Source organism: Chiloscyllium punctatum, chromosome 41 (genome assembly GCF_047496795.1).
Source record: "Chiloscyllium punctatum isolate Juve2018m chromosome 41, sChiPun1.3, whole genome shotgun sequence".
Taxonomy (NCBI): Eukaryota; Metazoa; Chordata; class Chondrichthyes; order Orectolobiformes; family Hemiscylliidae; genus Chiloscyllium; species Chiloscyllium punctatum.
In genome coordinates this window covers 11,861,431-11,879,685 of record NC_092779.1, presented here as the reverse complement: position 1 = coordinate 11,879,685, position 18,255 = coordinate 11,861,431, and the positions used below count along the sequence as shown (strand labels likewise).

The 18,255-nt window shown below is 47.5% G+C and overlaps 1 protein-coding gene across 2 annotated transcripts in view; it reads right to left on the bottom strand.

Annotated features, from left to right (window-relative positions):
* Window positions 1–4,220: 4,220 nt before the first annotated feature.
* LOC140464845 (sodium- and chloride-dependent transporter XTRP3A-like) overlaps window positions 4,221–18,255 on the bottom strand; it is a 52,826-nt gene continuing 38,791 nt past the window's right edge. For both annotated transcript variants that reach the window (XM_072560366.1, XM_072560367.1), the window contains exons 9-11: window positions 16,842–17,001; window positions 11,047–11,212; window positions 4,221–8,930 (exon numbers count right to left, since the gene is read on the bottom strand). In XM_072560366.1, the coding sequence (XP_072416467.1) occupies window positions 8,793–8,930; window positions 11,047–11,212; window positions 16,842–17,001 (464 nt within the window). In that variant the 3' untranslated portion in view covers window positions 4,221–8,792. The remainder of the gene's footprint in view (window positions 8,931–11,046; window positions 11,213–16,841; window positions 17,002–18,255) is intronic.

Here is an 18,255-nt window from a genome sequence, read left to right as displayed (position 1 = left end):
GGAGATGGCGGAAATTATGAAGGATGATACGATGTTTCTAGAAGTTGGTGGGGTGGTAGTTGAGGACCAATGGGGTTCTGTCCTGGTGGCGATTGGGGGTTCAAGGGCAGAGGAGCGGGAAGTGGAGGAGATGTGGTGGAGAGCATCGTCAACCACGTCTGAGGGGAAGTCGCAATCTTTGAAGAAGGAGGCCATCTGGGTTGTTTGGTATTGGAATTGGTCCTCCTGGGAGCAGATGCGGCGGAGGCGAAGGAATTGGGAATATGGGATGGCGTTTTTACAGGGGGCAGGGTGGGAGGAGGTGTAGTCTAGGTAGCTGTGGGAGTCGGTCGGTTTATAGTGAATGTCTGTGTTGAGTCGGTCACCCGAGATAGAAATGGAGAGGTCTAGGAAGGGGAGGGAGGAGTCTGAGACGGTTCAGGTAAATTTGAGGTTGGGGTGGAAGGTGTTGGTAAAGTGGATGAACTGTTCAACCTCCTCGTGGGAGCACGAGGTAGCACCGATACAGTCATCGATGTAGCGGAGGAAAAGGTGGGGGGTGGTGCCAGTGTAGCTGCGGAAGATGGACTGTTCCACGTATCCTATGAAGAGGCAGGCATAGCTGGGGCCCATGGGGGGGCCCATGGCTACTCCTTTGGTTTGGAGGAAGTGGGAGGATTGGAAAGAGAAGTTGTTCAGAGTGAGGACCAGTTCAGTCAGTCGAAGGAGGGTGTCAGTGGAAGGGTACTGGTTGGTACGGTGGGAAAGGAAGAAGCAGAGGGCTTTGAGTCCTTCGTGATGGAGGTGTACACGGACTGGATGTCCATGGTGAAGATAAGGCGTTGGGGACTGGGGAAGCGAAAATCATGGAGGAGGTGGAGGGCGTGGGTGGTGTCCCGAACGGAGGTGGGGAGTTCTTGGACTAAGAAAAACAGGAACGTGTTGAGGTATGCAGAGATGAGTTAGGTGGGGCAGGAGCAGGCTGAGACAATGGGTTGGCCGGGTCAGTCGGGTTTGTGGATTTTGGGCAGGAAGTAGAAACGGGCGGTGTGGGGTTGTGGGACTATGAGGTTGGAGGCGGTGGATGGGAGATCCCCTAAGGTGATGAGGCTATGGATGGTCTGGGAGATGGTGGTTTTGTGGTGGGAGGTGGGGTCATGGTCAAGGGGCAGTAGGGGGAGGTGTCCGCGAGCTGGCGTTTAGCCTCAGTGGTGTAAAGGTCGGTGCACCAAACTACCACCGTGCCTCCCTTGTCTGCCGGTTTGATAGTGAGGTTGGGGGGTTGGAGCTGAGGGAGTGGAGAGCTGTATGTTGTGAGGGTGAGAGGTTGGAGTGGGGGAGGGGTGGACAGGTTGAGGTGGTTAATGTTGCGGCGGTAGTTGTTTTTTTATTTGTAAACCTGTAAAAATGTTAAATTTTCAATAAACATATCTATAAAAAAAGACCTATTTCTAATTCTTGTTCTAATTGACTCATTTCTGCTCTGTAAATATGTTGTGAATTTGTATTGTCCTGTCCTGTTGCATTCAAAAATCTATGTGCATTGACCTCAAGTCCTGCTGGTTCTCAGTATTTCCCAGGATCCTAGACTTCATTATGTTCTCCACTGCTTTATTAGACTTCCCAAAACTAAATCACCCTTTCCAGGATTTAACATCACTTGCCATTGTTCAGAGTCAAGTGGCTTTGCTATGGACCTGGAGTCACATGTGGGCCAGGCTGGGTAAGGATGGCAGATTTCCATCCTGTATAAAACACTAATGAATCCGAACACTTACAATGGAGCTGGCTATGACTAGCTTTATATTTCAGATTTGTTTTTCGAATTTCAATTCCCCTAGGTGCTGTCAACAGAATTGAACTCAGGTTCCCGGACAATCAGCCTTAATATCAACTAAAGAATTGTGTGCACTTCTGGACTCCACATTGTAGGAGGTATGTTGTGTCACTGGAGAGGGCGCAGGGGAGATTTACCAGGATGTTGCCTGGGTGGAGCATTTCAGTAACGAAGAGAGATTGGACAGACTGTGGTGCTTTCCTTCGAGTAGAGGACACTGAGAGGGGGACATGACGTATAAATGTATCAAGGGCAAAGACCGAGGAGATAGGAAGGAATGTTTCCCCTTGATCAATGATGAGGGGGTATGGATTCCTAATGAAGGGTTTCAGATGCTGCCTGACCTGCTGTGCTTTTCCAGCACCACTCTGATCTAAACTCTGGATTCCAGCATCTGCAGTCCTCACTTTTGCCGGGTATAGATTTAAGGTGAGGGGCGGGAAGTTTGAAAGAGATCTAAGGAAAAATGTTTTAACCAAGAGGGTGGTGGGAATCTGGAACTCCCTGTCTTGTAAGGGTGGGAGAGGCAGAAAACCCCACAACATTGACGAAGATGTGCACTTGCGATGCCAAGGTATACAAGGCTACAGGCCAAGTGCTGTGAAATGAGATTAGAAGAGTAAGGTGGTTGCATTTGACAAATCTGGAGCTAATGGGCTTGTATGTCTATCAACCACTAACACCTTCAGCTCTTCCCTACAGCACAGTGTGGGAAGTGGGAAACCATGGAATTCACAGCCAGGAAGAAAAACAAAAATAATAAAACAAATCGCTGCTGGGTCTTTTCTATTTCTGCCTTTCCTGAAGGCAGAGTGCCCATCTAACACAGCTCTGACGTACATCTCTGGAGCTGTTACGCAGATGCTTTCACACAAATTACTGAGCAGTGGATAGAGGCCACTCCACCTGTAAAAGGACTGAGGTTTTGGAGGAAACTGGGCTGTGAGCTGGATCCGCAGAGCATGCTCACCCAGAAACAGCAAGCCCCTCGTTCAAACACTGCACGTTCGGAAATGTCAACTAGATTCTCCCCTCGTGAAAATGAAACTGCATTAAGATTTAATTCTGCCGGGGGGAAGAGTGGCTGGAAAAAATGACCATACAGATGTTAGTGTGTTCTGGGGTGGTTAGTGACTTGATGCCTAACAGTGAGATTAGCTCGTGCCTTAGTGAAGCTGGGTGCCCTCATGGAAGAGGCTTGCAGGTACAGCATGTAATCAGAAAGGCCTTTATAAGGAAGGTTTAAAATTCGGGAGGGACTCTGTGATTCTGTGCGGATGTTTCCCTCCTGAAGGGGAGGTGATGGGGGATCTTAATCTAAGATTCAAAATGAAAGGGGTGTCTCATTTCAGATGAGGACGAGGTTCTCAGAGAATCGTTGGTGTTTGGAAATCCCATCCCCAGAGCTGGTTGGGATATTTAACGCCGAGTGAGGGCAGATTTTCGATTGACGAGGGAGTCCAGGGTTCTAGGGGAAAGGGAAGTTGACCGGTAAAGTTCTCTGGGTGCCCCATTGCCTGCCTACCCACCTGTCAGCTGCATTGGGGAAGGAGTTGGGCAAGACTGAGCCTAGGCTGTACCCCCTCACTCTAAATGAGGTCCTCAAGTCGCCAGTTAAAGACTTGTCACCTGCCCAGCTGCATGTTTTGGTGTTGGAGAAGAGCTCGGGGGGGGGGGGGGGGGTAATGGGGAGCAAGTGTATCCGGGCCCTTGGGAGGTTCAACGCCCCTCACAGTCTCCATTCCTAAAGAGGGTGTAGTGAGGAGACCATTTAATCCCAATGTCCAGCCCACATGGTTATGCCCTCAGCCATTGCAACCTGGCCTTTAAAGTTTCTGCCTCCCCCTACCTCAATCCCTTGGTGCCCTGTCTGGCCTACATCCAGGGTATCCTTCACCAACACGCCCATTATGTTAGACTTATGTTCCATCCTGTCTTCCTGACACTGTGCGACTGGTTGAAGTGTTAGCAGTGACCACTGCTGTCACCACAGCACTCAGCAGATGCCAGTCCCTTAAATGGGAAGTGGGGGGGGAGGTGGAAATCCCATCCTGACCCAACTAACACTCATGAAATGGCTCTGGGAAAGCCTTCAGGGACTGGGGTACATCTCATCCCACCCTGACCTTCTCAGGGACTGGGCAAGTTATTGCACAAATTTGCTCCTGTTACTTGCCATCTCCACTAGGTGGATCCGAGTCCCACTGCACAGGAGCAAGTCCGCAGTCACACACCAGGTTATAGTCCCAACAGGTTTATTTGAAATCACAAGCTTTAGGAGCGCTGCTCCTTCATTGAGTAGCTAGTGGGGCAGGATACATAGGGCACAGAATTTATAAGAAACAAGAATTTATATACAGGAGGGCGGGAAACAAGTTGAACAAACTGGGCAGACACATCAAAAGGTAGCACAGTAACTTTTTATTAAATGTTGACTTGACAACAAAGGAAAAGACAACATTGTCCACCACGGAATTACACAACATTGTAAAAATTAACGAGATGTTAACAGTTTGAAATCCTCTGAATGTTTTAAACGCTGATGTGGGTATCCCCATGTTCTGACGGCTCTGGAGAGTGGAGTCTTTTTGAGTTTTGATGTCAGGACCTTTTCCCAACATGCTGGTTGCAACCATGTGAAAATTTGGTGATTATCTGGATAAAAAATAATGTGCTAAGGGCATGTGGAGAAAGCAGGAGATTGGCACTGGGTAACGATACACGTTTAAGGAGCTGGTATGGATACGATGGGGTGAATGGCCTCCTCTGCACCGTTACGCCGCAGCGAGTCTGCTTTCCTTTGCCAAGAGCAGCTCAGTGTTTAGCGAAGGGAACGAGGAAAAATGGTTCCCAAAGTGGTACTGGGGTTCTCTCAAGTCGGTTCGCGAGTTCTGACCCAAATATCACGGTCTCACTCATCCCCCAGCCCCGAGAGAGCTCTGCTCTCATAGTTCCCACCCCCACCTTGCTCTCACCCCTGACGGGGGACTTTCAGTCTCAAAACAGGGTAACTGTGGGAAAGCACTGGGCTTGGGCTTCTGCATTGTCTGGGAGTGTGGAGACAAATTATAACGACACGGCTTTGCAATAGGGAATCGTATAATTAAAGGGGAAAACAATTGCAGGGCTACAGGTTAAAAAATCAAGGAAGTGGGATCTAAATTGCTCTTGAAATGAGCCAGCACATATTCAGTGAGCGAAAAGGTGCTGGAAGCATTCTATAAATTCTGAACACAGATGGACGCAGCTCCTCTGAGTCCAATATTAATCTTAACTGCTGACCCTTGACCAGTAACATCAATACTTACTACAAATAGTTTGCAGTAAACACTTGCATTGTTAGATCCAACTTATGCTCGGTCATCCTGTCATAGATATGTATGTGACATCTGCTGCTTTATTTTACAAAATAGCATGAGCCAGTGAAAGATGAACTATTAAATATTAAGAGTTGGACCCATTAATACACGATCCATTCATTCTACCAGGAAATTGTTTGGAATCCATAGACAGACGACTGAGAATTTATTTTGATATCCATTTCGGAATAACTTCAGTTGCTGAGGAAGTATTCATTTATACTAAACTTGAAGAAGCAGTTTCACCACTATTTAACTAAGCTGTAATCACTTACACTAATTACATGTCTAAATGCTAGTCCAGAATTACTGATTATCTTGTTCCATAATTTTTCAACGCTAGTCTTCTTCGGAAGAAAGTACAAATGGTTTCGCCATATGTACCATTTGATTCGAAAACAAGCTCACATTTAAAAAAAGTTACCATCTCAGATAAAGGATTGATTTTTAACAGCTACATGACTGGATTGTGCTGTGGAAGCGAGTTTGTCATTGGTTTCAGCCACAGTCTACAATCAGGGCAATCTGCCTTATCCCAGCTTGTAACATTACAAAAATAAATGTCGAAAAAAATAACATTTTAACTAGGAACTGGAAATACAATGCATTTCATCGATTCACTCCATATGACATTAGAATCAAAGAACATTAATCATACCGTTTTATATTAACCACTCAAGTAAGCTGTACAGAGGAGGGGAACGCAGTGGTATCAAGAGTTTGTGTTATTCATTCACAATCTTCAATACCAGGCAGATGCATCCTCTTCTTGAGTTAAGGCTTTAAATACAGCTTCAGCTATTCTACTCAAAGTAGCAACGTGTCTCAGGCACTGTGCTGAAATGCCTTATGGTTTGTTGTAGTCTGTTGCATGAGTTTAAAACTCAACTAATTTAGATATTTTCAAACTGTTCAGGCATATTATGATGCACATTTGGAGCAAGTGAGACTTGCATACAGACCTTCCAGCTTAGAGGCAGGGACACTATCACTGTGCCACAAGTGCACTACTCATTTATTAGTAATTCAAAGCACTGGAATCCCAATACTAACCATTGCTCTTTTGTGGATGACTGCCTCTTACTTTGACTATTTAAGGGCCATCATTTGTCTTATTTCTTGGACAGCCCATAGGAGGCTGAGCCTGGAAGCCTCCTCGTGTGGTTTTCGGAGCTTGCACACTGGGGCTCTAGTGCTCAAGATCTCCCTTTTACCATCACCCACACCCTCACCCCTCCTCCCCACCCACCCCGTGTTCCCCCAAGGGGTCCGATTCCGTCAGGCGGTCAGACACCTTGCTGCTCTGCATTTCAAGCAGAAGGCACCCAGACAAGGAGAAGGTTGGAGCGCGTGTCACTGCAGCTTCGGGGGGGACCTGTTCTTCTTCCCAGTCTGTCAGCTGTTCAAACGGACTCCCTCAGCCTCCTGCTGGATCCTGGAACCCCCCCCCCCCCTGCCCCCCTCCCCACGGCACAGCGGGTAGGGAACCCGGCTTCAGCAGCATGCTCAGGGACATTCAGCTCCAGTGCCAAAAGGTCCCAGTTTGGTTTCCAGCTGATAGCAGCACTCGCTCCAGACCCCCCCTGCGTTTGGAAAAACTACAAGACCACCCCCCCCCTCAAAAACAGAATGTATTTTTTGACAGTACCATAACCCACATTTTCAAACACCCCATGCATAAGATGTTTTACTTATAAGTGTACACAATTAAATCTTACGATATATAGAATTTCCAAAATATGTTACAATACATCCATTAGATTCCATTGCCACTTCTAAAACAACCAATTTTGAAATGTTACAAGTAGAAATTTATTACAAATTGCAATGAATAGATGCATAGATCCGTCCAGTTATGAACAGTTTATTTACAGTATATTATATTCTCTACTTTAACAACCTTTCTGTCAACCACAAGTGTTGAAACATTATCATGCAGACTCACAGGGCTCCACACCAAGGCCTCCTAATTACAGTCGGCTTAGGAACCAAAAGACAATATTCAAATTACTCTGCTATCTTTTCTCAGTAGCCAATGACAGTTGGGTCTGTCAATTCTGTTTGGATCAGTTGGAACTCCAACAATAGTCCAGTCCCCACCAATTAGAGCAGGAACGGTGTTGTTAAACATAGGTTTCAGCATTGAAACATCATAATGAAACTTGGTCAGACTTAACCAAGACAGTCTTTTAAAAAAAAAACAAAAATACTGACTCGATTCAAATGCCCAAAAACTCCATCGTGCAACGGCTTCGCAAAGCGTTTCAAAGTTGCGAGCGAATTCTTGGAAGTTTTTCTTGGAATGTGGGTGTCACTGGCTCACCTAGCATCCACTGCCGAAGAGCATGTGAAAGTGATGGAGAACCACCCTCTTGAATCGCTGTGTAGTGTGATTACACCCAGTGTGTTGCTCGGGAAGCAAGTTCCAGGATGCTGACCCGGCGATAATGAAGCAACGACGATATATTCCCAAGTCAGTATGTTGCATTGCCTGGAGGGGAACTTGCAGGTGGTGGTGCTCCCATGTATCTTCTACCCTAATCCTCCTAGATGCTTGAGGTCACGGGTTTGGAAGGTACCATCTAAGGAGTCTTGTTGAGTTTCTGCAGTGCATCTTGTAGATGGTACACACTGCTGCGACTTAGCGTTGGTGGTGGAAGGAGTGGACATTTGTAGATGTGGTGCCAATCAAGCGGGCTGCTTTGTCCTGGATGGTGTTAAGCTTCTTGAGTGTTGTTGGAGCTGCCCCCATCCAGGGAAGTGGGGAGTATTCCATCACTCTCCTGACTTGTGCCTTGTCGAGGGTGGACAGGCTTTGGGGAAAATCAGGAGATGGGTTACTTCACAAGTCCTAGCCTCTACCTGCTCTTGTAACCACTGTCGTTCCATGGCTGGTCCAGTTGAGTTTCTAATCAGTAGCAAGCCTGGATGTTGATGCTGGGGGACTTCAGAAAAGGTAATACCACTGGAGATCAAAGTGAGATGGTTAGATTCACGCTGGTTGGAGATGATCGGATGCCACAATGCCATTTCTGACTGCAAGATGACGTCTAGGTGTTGCTACACATAAACACAGGAATGCTTCTGTATCTTAGGGGATGGGAGTGGTACAAGTCGCAAATTGTTATCAATGGCAAGAGTCCTATCACCAAAGTAACCAAAGAGCTGGCTGAAGACTCAAAAAATCAGATCTTTTGAAAAAAAAATCAGCAAAAAAAAAGGGTGGATCAATGAGGAGCTAATTTATTGAGCTACCTGATATGGTGGGTGCATTTACTTGGTTGCCACCTGGTTAAATCCAAGAATTACAACAAACGGTTGCTGCTCCTGGCTTCATAAAGTGTCAATTGTCTAGGGTGTGGGGAAAGTTCCCTTTTGTTGATCTAGGGATAGAACAACATTTAAAATACCATCTTCCTTTTCTTTCAAAAAAAAACAAAAAGCACCCTTCTTCAGAAATTGTATCCTTCACATTTTCTTGAACGTGTGGTTTGTAATAAAAATATGATCAAAAACGTATTTAAAACAATAATAGGGGTACTTGTTCAAGGAGCTTAGAAGGGATGGACTTTTAAGGGTATTGGTTTTTTTTTGGCATCCAAGTTAGCGTTTTAACCCTAATATTTCTCCCTTTGGAGCTTCTTCTTTATGTATGTAACTAATGCAGCCAGAGGAATGCAAACTGTGGAAACGGACACCAGGAGTCCAATAACAGCCAGAGCGTAAGGAGGATATTCCAACTTCACCGAATGCCCCTGTAAGATATAATGTTATAGCGAGTGCCTGGAAATAATGTACACAGTCCAGATTATACAGAGTACAATACAATTCATGTATCATAGATCATTTACAATCTTACAGCCACATATTAGTTAATCCATAAGAGTTAACAGAAGACCATTTGGTCAAAAAAGCTACAGGGTCATTTCACAACTGCATCCTCCGACAGGGAGTGATGCTTACAGAGACTGTAGGAAATCAACAGCGATGCCCAGATTCCAGCTCCAGTCTAAATGCCCAGGGCTTAGCATGTTATACAATACATACATGTGAGAGAGACAGACAAAGAGCCCGTTACAGATTTTGCCTGGACAGCGTTAAGTGCCACTTTGGGACATCAATGGTCCACTCAGTCACCACTTTTGTAGAGGCAGGTGTGTCTGTTGCTGCTCTTTCTCATGGTCACCATGCACGAGAGCAGGGAGTACTCTGACAGCGAATACGCTGACACAATTGTCTTCACTTAAGGTGGTGTCTCTAAAGGATCGGAATCTCAAAAGGTACGAGTGCACCAGAATAACCTCCAGCCAATCCTGCAGGTGAGGGGCAGGATCTTTTGCACTCTGCTGTTTGTAATCTGTAGATAGAGGGAGTGGCATCCCTTTGTTTTGGTCATTTGAATTTATATTTCCCCCGCAGGACATGGGTGTGGCTGGTTGGACCAGCGTTCATTGCCCATTCCTAATTGCCCCTTGAGAAGGTGGTGGTGAGCCACCTTGTGAAAACCGCTGCGGTCCATCTGATACACCAACACCTCCCCCCACCCCAGCCTTCACAGTGCTGTTCCAGGAGCAAGCTCCAGGATTTTGACCCCGGCGACAGTGGAAGATGCTCCCATGGAGACAAATCGAGGTAGGAGTCAGCTGGGTGCAGTCCTTTGTCGATTCTGGCTAAAGCAACACAGTCATCTATGGCACCCTGCAAGTCCCACAAAATCACACAGCCCCATCCCAGAGGAGCCTTGCTCTGTGACGTTCAAACTGACGAGTCTGCCAATGTGCAGAAGGATGTGCCAGTCACCAGTCAAATCATGTCACACTTGGAGATCCCATGGGTGCTGGGAATGTGCTGGGTCCCGGGAATGTGCTGGGTCCTGGGAACGTGCTGGGTCCTGGGAATGTGCTGGGTGCCATGAACAGTGGAGTCTGGTCCTCAAAATCAGTCAGAGAGAGAATTGCACAGTAGAAGCCTCAATCTTCCATGATCCTCACAAAACAAGTGCTTTGCTCCTGTGCTGCCACTTTAACACAACATGCCCTCCTTAAACACATCTACTTGGTGACGTCTTCGTCGGAATATCCCTTTGGCAAGGGTAAATATCTGGTTCCTTAAGATGTTGTCCAACACATTCAAGCTACACATACGGTTTAAAGCACAGACGCAGGCCATTCGGCACACTTGGTCTTCTTGCTGGGATTCCTCAATGCTCACACTAAAATGGGATGATCATCTAAATTCTCACTCCTGGGTGCACAGCCTTTAATGTCCCGCAGGTCAGGCTCAGAAATGACGAGTGCTCACACTAAGCAGGATTCCTCGCACCAGTCTTCTCAAATGGACACCCCTCTTGTTCCCCCACCACCCGTGCACACCCCCCACCCTACCCTGGTCATCTCAGCAGCAACCAAACGGACCCTCTGGACAACTGAATGCTTGGGATGTCTGTGGCCAACTGCAACTTTGAGGTTGTTCATCCAACAGAGTTTTGTTCAGTTCACCCGCAGGAGACCCCATCACACATTAGAGCATCGTCCCAGTCTGTAGGGCACTCCCATTCCTTGTCCCAGACAGCGGAGCGATGTGGCACGTTCCCGGGTCTCGGTGTTGTGCTTGCTGTCCAGCTTTAGCTGCGGCGTGGCTACCAACTGGGACCCTTCTGGATTGTTCACTCCACCCCTTGTGGAGCCCGGAGATTGCCGTTCTCAATGCAGTGGGTGCAGCAGGGAATTGGGGAGAATCGACGTGCTACCTCTGTGCAGCCTGACCCTTGCTGTGCCTGCAACTCTCAGTCGCCTGAATGCAGTCGACAGTCAAGTGATATCAAAGGCTTGGACCTGAGCACAGCTAAAGCAAATCAGATAATGCACATACCTCAGCTGCATTCCAGGCAGTGTACGTTAGTGTTCCTGTTATGCTGTAGTCAACAATGTAAAAAATCACGAGACCTATGATTAAAACAGGGCTTACGAAAACCCAGGTGACCACCCAGTACCAGTTTGGTTTGCGTCCCATCATCTTTTCAATGTCTTTCCGAAATCTGCAAGAAATACTTTTGCAATTAGTCACTGGCCAATGGAACATGGTTAATATCACTAATGTACGAAGCTGGCATTAATTCTCCAAAGAAAATAAAAGAAAGAGAAAATTTGCATTCTTATAGAAACTCTCGCCTCCCTGGGACATGCCAAAATGCTTTGAAGCCCCAATGATGTACTTTCAAAGTGTGGTGATGTGCGGAACTCAGCGATGGATTGCCGCACAGCAAGATTCCAACAATGTGAACAGAGTCCAGAGATTCTGCATTGGTCATGCTGATCGGAGGGGACAGAGGCTGATGGATATTGGTCTGGAGACGGAGAAGGGAAGGCATATCAACTGTTTTCAAGTCAAAACTCCTTAATCAAATCAAGGTTCGGTTGGGAAAGGTTCAAAGGTTCTAGAACCAGCAATCACAGTCTAAAGGAGCTGCCTCACAGTGCCAGGGACCTGAGTTCGATTCCAGCCTCGGGGGCCTGTGTGTGTGAGGTTTGTACATTCTTCACGCGTCTGCTTGGGTTTTCTCCAGACACTCTGGTTTCCACCCACAATCCAAAAATGTGCAGGTTGGGTGGACTGGCCATGCTAAATTGTCCACAGTGTCTCAGAATAGGCAGGCTCGATGGGTTATTCATGGGAAATGTAAAGTTACAGGGATAGGGTGGGGGTGGTGGGTTTAGGTGGGATACTCTTCAGAGGGTGGTTGTGGACTAGATGGGCCAAATGGCCTGTTTCCACTCTGTAGGGAAGCTACAGTAGGGGGGGGTAGACTATTTAGAACTGACAGTGGGCAGCCTGTGAAGTTCCCTGCCACAGAACAGCAGATGGGGCCAAAAGATCGAATGTTTTCAAGATGGGAGTTTGATTAAAGTTCTTAGATCAAAGGATTTGGGGGAGAAAGCAGGAACAGGGGACTGAGGTGGGCAATCAGCCACGATCCTATTGAATGGTAGAACAGGCTCGGAGGGGTGAATGACGCACCCCCAGCTCCCCCTTTTGTGTTGCTACATAACTTGGCTGTGAACTTATCCTTTTGATTGTCTGACCATGTCAGGTGTGCTGAGACTTTCTGGAATTTTCTGTTTTTGCCTCCAATTTGCCAATAGTTATTTTTTACCATAACTATTTTCTCCCCAAAACCTTAGAATTTGCGTGTTGGGAGTCACAAATCTACCCACAGTCTTTAAGCCATTATCACTGACCCCTCTCCTGACATTGTCACACGAAGTAAATCTCTGCACATTAAAGATCCTGCAGTAATTTGTTTTGTTTTTAATAAGGCAGGATCCTTCTGTACTCTGTGGACTATCTGACACACTCCTGTCTGGGACAAGAGATGCACATATCCCTGTAAACCCCAATACATGTAACCCATTACTAACAGCTCACAAATGGTGTGCCCTACTGGACCATCTCAGGGAGCAGCAGACAACCGCGGAGAGTTACTGGAGTCACATGAGTAAGGAAAGAAGATACCCTTCCCTAAAGAGGGCATTTGCAAACCAGGTAAACTTGAGTGACTCTTGATTAAAGTCTCATGGTCATCATAACTGTGATCAGCTTTCAGTTCCAAATTTATTTAGACTCATATTGAGATATACAGCATCGAAACAGACCCTTCGGTCCAACTCATCCATGCTGACCAGATATCCCAACCCAATCTGGTCCCATTTGCCGGCAGTTGGCCCGTATCCCTCCAAACCCTTCCTATTCATATACCCATCCAGCTGCCTTTTAAATGTTGTAATTGTACCAGCCTCCAACACTTCATCTGGCAGCTCATTCCATACACGTACCACCCTCTGTGTGAAAAAGTTGCCCCTTAGGTCCCTTTTATATCTTTCCCCTCTCACCCTAAACCTATGCCCTCTAGTTCTGGACTCCCCCACCCCAGGGAAAAGACCTTGTCTATTTATCCTATCCATGCCCCTGATGATTTTATAAACCTCTATAAGGTCACCCCTCAGTCTCTGACGCTCCAGGGAAAACAGCCCCAGCCTGTTCAGCCTCTCCCTGTAGCTCAAAGTCTCCAACCCTGGCAACATCCTCTGTGAATTTCAGCAGCTGCTGTGCTGGGATTAGAACCATGTCCTCTGACTGTTAGCCTGGGTCCCTGGATTACTAGATACTACTGACATTACTGACTCATCAAACTCAGTATTAGTGGTTTCTCTCTGCTGTTCCATTTCTTTGATCTAACGGAATTTAGAAGACATCTTAAGTCACCAAGGATTTTAGTGGCTCCTCAGTTCAGTATTAACCAAATGCTAGCTCGCTTTCTCTTACAAAGTACTTATAAACACAGATTGGAGCCATTTGGCCCAACCGGCCAGAACCAAAGGGCATTGAAGGTCAGGGAGGAACAAACCAGCTGTGACCAGGACTCTCTTCAGGAGTTTTTTCACAAGAAAGGAGACCAGAGAGTGGTGAGTCTGTGGGATTCATTATCACAGAAGGCTGTGGAGGCCAGGTCTTTGAGTGCACTTAAGGGTGAGATAGATTCTTGATTGTTAAGGGGATCTAAGGTTTTGGGGAGAAAATGGGAATGAGAAACTTATTGGCCATAACTGAATGGGCTGAATGGCCTAATTTCTGCTCCTATGTCTTATGGTCAAGCAGGAGTATGGAGTTACACAGAGATCCCTCCCTCTATTTCCTCAGAACTACAGGGCTAGCCTGAAGCAATGCTGTGGGAGTGCTGCAGTGTCTTTGGTGCAGTGTACTGGGGGTGATCTTTACCGGATGCTTGGCCTGCTCTCTCAGCTGTTGTAGGGAAGGAGTTTCCTGGTCTATGTCCTGGGCGGTATTGGTAAAAAACACTCACAATCAGGTGATCCGATCATGGATGCTCATGGGAGCTTGCTGTGCACAAACTATCAGCTGCCTTTTAGTAGCTGCTACACCACAGGCAGTGAAGAACTTTGGAGAAAGTGTTTAGAGACATCCAGCAGTTGTGAAAGGCGCTAACTTCCCCCCCCCAACCCCCTGCACCCCCCCCCCCCCCCCCCCTCCCTCCCCCCCTCCCCCTCCCCACCAACACACCCAACCCCAGCATGGGAACAAATATCTCTCTGGGCCTCACTAGCTCCCACATGATCATCACTGAGCAAAACAAATGGTTTTGTAACTCAAACCCATCCATGGTGGGGGGGGGGGGGGGGGGGGGGGGGTGATGGGCATGCAGAAAAGGAGGACCAGGAAAGGCCAAGGTGAAAGGGGGTGCAGGGCAGAGTGAGGCTGCATTTGGAGGGTTGGGGGTGGGGTGGTTGTCAGTGTTTGTAGGGTAAATATAGGACTGACAAAGGGGTGGGGGAGTATGTGTCCGTATGTGGGGCTGGGATGGATTGTCCGCAGGGTTGGGCAAGGTGGCCGGGGTGGGGAGAGGGTGGTGTGTGTTTGTGTGGTTGGGGTGTTCATGGAGTGGGATGGGTGAGATGGCTGGGAAAGGTGTCTGGGGGGACTGGGGTGTCTGTGGGGTGAGATGTCTCGGGGTGGGAGTTTGCGGGGAGGTGTCTGGGGGAGTGGGGTGAAGTGTCACAGGGGGTGTGGGGACTAGGGGAGGTGTCTGGAGGGTGGGGTATCTGGGAGGTGGGTTGTTGTGGGGTGAGGTGTCTGGGTTCAGGTGTCTTGGGGGGGTGGTTTGTCTGGGTTTGGGTTTTCTGGGTTTGGGGTGTGAGCGTATATACATGAGGTGGGGGAGGGATTGTTTGTATCTAGGGTGAGTGGGAGTGTGCGTCCATGGGGTAGGGTGGGGAGTGTGTCTGTTGAGTTTGTGGGATGGTGGGGATGGTGAGGGTGGGGTGTCCATGGAGGGACTATGAGGTTTTTGGAGTGGGTTGTGGGGCTGGGCGTTTCCGTGGGGTTTGTTGTGTGAGGGGTGGGGGAGAAGACGGGAATGGTTGTTGGGTGGGGGGTGTGGTGTGTGTGTGTGTATGTGTGGGGGGGGGGGGGGGGGGAAGGGTGGGGTGTGTTGCTGTGGGGGCAGTGGGTATCTATGGGGTGTGTGTCCCAGTTTGGGGGGGTGGGGGGAGGAATGGGAATGCCTATGCTGATTTTGGGGTGGGGGGGGGAATGGTGGGTGTCTATGGGGTTTTTTTGGGTGGGTGGGATTGCGAGCTCCTGGCAGGTGCAGCATTTGTCTGTGACCCTGCCGTCCTCCCCCCCCCCACCCCCCCCCCCCACCCCCCAACTCTCCCCACCACATCCCAGGGATAGTCTGATCCCAATCTCAGCAGCAGAGACGTCCTTTAAACAAATCGAATGCAGAAACAGAGGCTTCCCTCCCACAGTGCCTGGCCACTCAGTGGAATGTGTACAGTGGACGCAGACAGGGCTGAAGCAGTCAATTTACTTCCTTATTTGAGGTCTTTTCCCATTCCACCCAGAGTCTGCAGACAGATGGAAGCATTAAAGATAGGATCGCAGTGGAATGACTCGGGGGGGAAAGGAAATCGAATATGGAGACCTTGAATAAGTTATTTCAATAAAACATTACAGCACAAGCTTCACATGTGGAGTTTATTCTGGCTGTGTCTGTTTAGCATTGGAGAACCAGACTAGTGTCTGTGGAGACAGTGACCCCAGTATGACTGCTCTTTAGCGCTCCGTTCAGACAAGGCGGCCTATTGCACTCGGAATACTAACTCTACTTCTGTTCCAGACACATCCCACTCGCTTCCAGGATGATCTGCTTTTTAACCACAGAACCGCTGACCAGGGCCTGTGAGAGTTCTGCTAACAGTTCCCCTCCTATTCCTAACACGTACTGGAGCTGTGACTTGTATGAATTCCACCAGCATTAAAATTAAACTCCACCCTTCTGGATTCTTGGCAAGAGGTTCTAATTTGACAAACTGCCAAAAGGATGTCTGTTAGAGGCCCCGCAATACAGAGGCAGTATTTTTCCACAGTTAAACGTCTGATATATAAAAAAATTCTTTTGTAAGGCAGGGCTGGGAAATAAATAGAGTACCTCATGGCTGTGATCTTCCACTCCAAATATAGATCAAATAAAGATTAAGATCTTCATCAACAGGAAAGGAGTTAAACCGTGACTCATCATTATGAAATTTAAAAATTACATACGAAAATATGACCTTTTTAAAAAAAATTGTCCACATACAAACCAAAGGTTTCATCATGTCCATGAGGGGTTGACTTAACAGGACATGTTAAATTGCTCAAGTATTTCAAAGGGAAACATTTGCGGGGTTATGAGGGAGTGGGAGTAGCTGTTCAGAGGGCTGTCAGTGATACAGTGGGCTGACTAGCCTCCTCCTGTGCTGTAACCATTCCAAGATTTTATTCCGTCACAAGTTACTTTTGTAAATGCCAAAATGCAATTCCCAAGTGTTATATGTCTTCAACACGGGAAGGTCCATCTGGAAACCTTGCACTTATCCCAAAGGGCTCACATGGGTGGGGGGGGGGGGGGGGGGGGGGGGGGGGGGGTGGAGAGAGGAAGAGACAAGGACAATGTCCTGACTATTGGGAAATGGAGTCCCATCAACGCCCCCTGTAAACAGCACCAGTCACACCCACAGCTTGCCTCCAGGTGGGACTGTCAACTGCGTTTTACTGCCATATGAGGAGCCAGTAAAAGATCACAACGCGAAGGTTAATGGACCTACCTTCTTAGCCCGTAGATGTAGCAGATCCCAATGACTTCCACCAAAACGATCACCAGAAGGGCCAAGGTCGCTGCATAGTCATTGAATATGGAGAACCAATAATTCCCTGATCCAATGTTAAACACAAGCCCAATAACACAAGCTACGAGACACACAATCCCTGTGAGAAGGAAAAGAGAAGTTAAATACAGTGGTAATTACAAAGCATAAACTACAGCCACCTTATTATAATCCGGATTTACTTTCCATCACTTGTATAGTCTGCATTGCTTTCAGTCATTGCGAAATGACACAAAACACTCATAGTTTTGCAATTGTACAAGTTGTAAAAGAATGAATGATTCAATTGAACAACTTGTTCCCCACTTTTCACATTGCAATTTACAGTTAATTGCCAACATACAGCAACAGGAAGAAAGTCAACCCATCCAAGGCTCCAGTGCTGTGAGGAAACATTTGGACAAAAGAAAATGACAAACTGGCGTTGTTTCACACAGAGAGACACAGGCCCTAGCAGCTTTTATTTACTTCTCTTCCCTCAAGACAATGGTCATTGCTGCCGGGCAGCAGAACACATCACAGCTTCAGGCACCCGCTGGGCCATTTTAACCAGGCTTGGCTACCAGGAAATTGGGAGAACAGCTTAAATTTGCTTTGGTCCATAACCCACCATGTTTGATTTTATCCCGAGTAGGTGGAACGCGAGAACTAGGAGCAGGAGGAGGCCATTCAGCCCCTCGAGCCTGCTCTGCCATTTAAATGATCATCAGACATGGGAAGATCTACCAGAAATCTCACAATCTCCCAACTCCTGAGAGGCTATCGTCGGTGGGTGGGAGGTGGTGGTGAGAGGGGTTTGGGGGGGGTGGGGGGGGTGGTAGGAGGTGGAAGAGAAGGGGGCAATGTCCCAGCTGTTGGGAATTGGAGTTCTTGTTTGCTCTCCATAACTCTTCAACCCATTGCTACTTAAAAATCTGTCTGCCTTATCTCCTCCTCAAATCTACTCAATGTCTCAGCATTCCCCACACTCTGGGGCAGTGAATTCCACAGATTCATGACCTTTCAGGGAGATAATTTCTCCCTGTTTTAAATCTGCTACCCCTTTTTGTAAAACCATGGCCTCCCATTGTAGGTTACCTCACATCAGGAAACATTCAATGTTTACTTTGTCAATCCCGTTTGGCATTGTGTATACCTCAGACAGATCTCCACTCATTCTTCTAATCTCCAGGGAGTATTGGCCTAAACTGTTCAATCTCTCCTCATAAGACAAACTGTTCATTTCCAGAATCAAAGTCTTGAACCTCCTTTGAACTGTCTCCAATAAAACTCCATCCCTCCTTAAGCAAGGAGAAAGTGAGGACTGCAGATGCTTCATTCTCAATTAAGACCTTATGCTCAAAATGTTGACTCT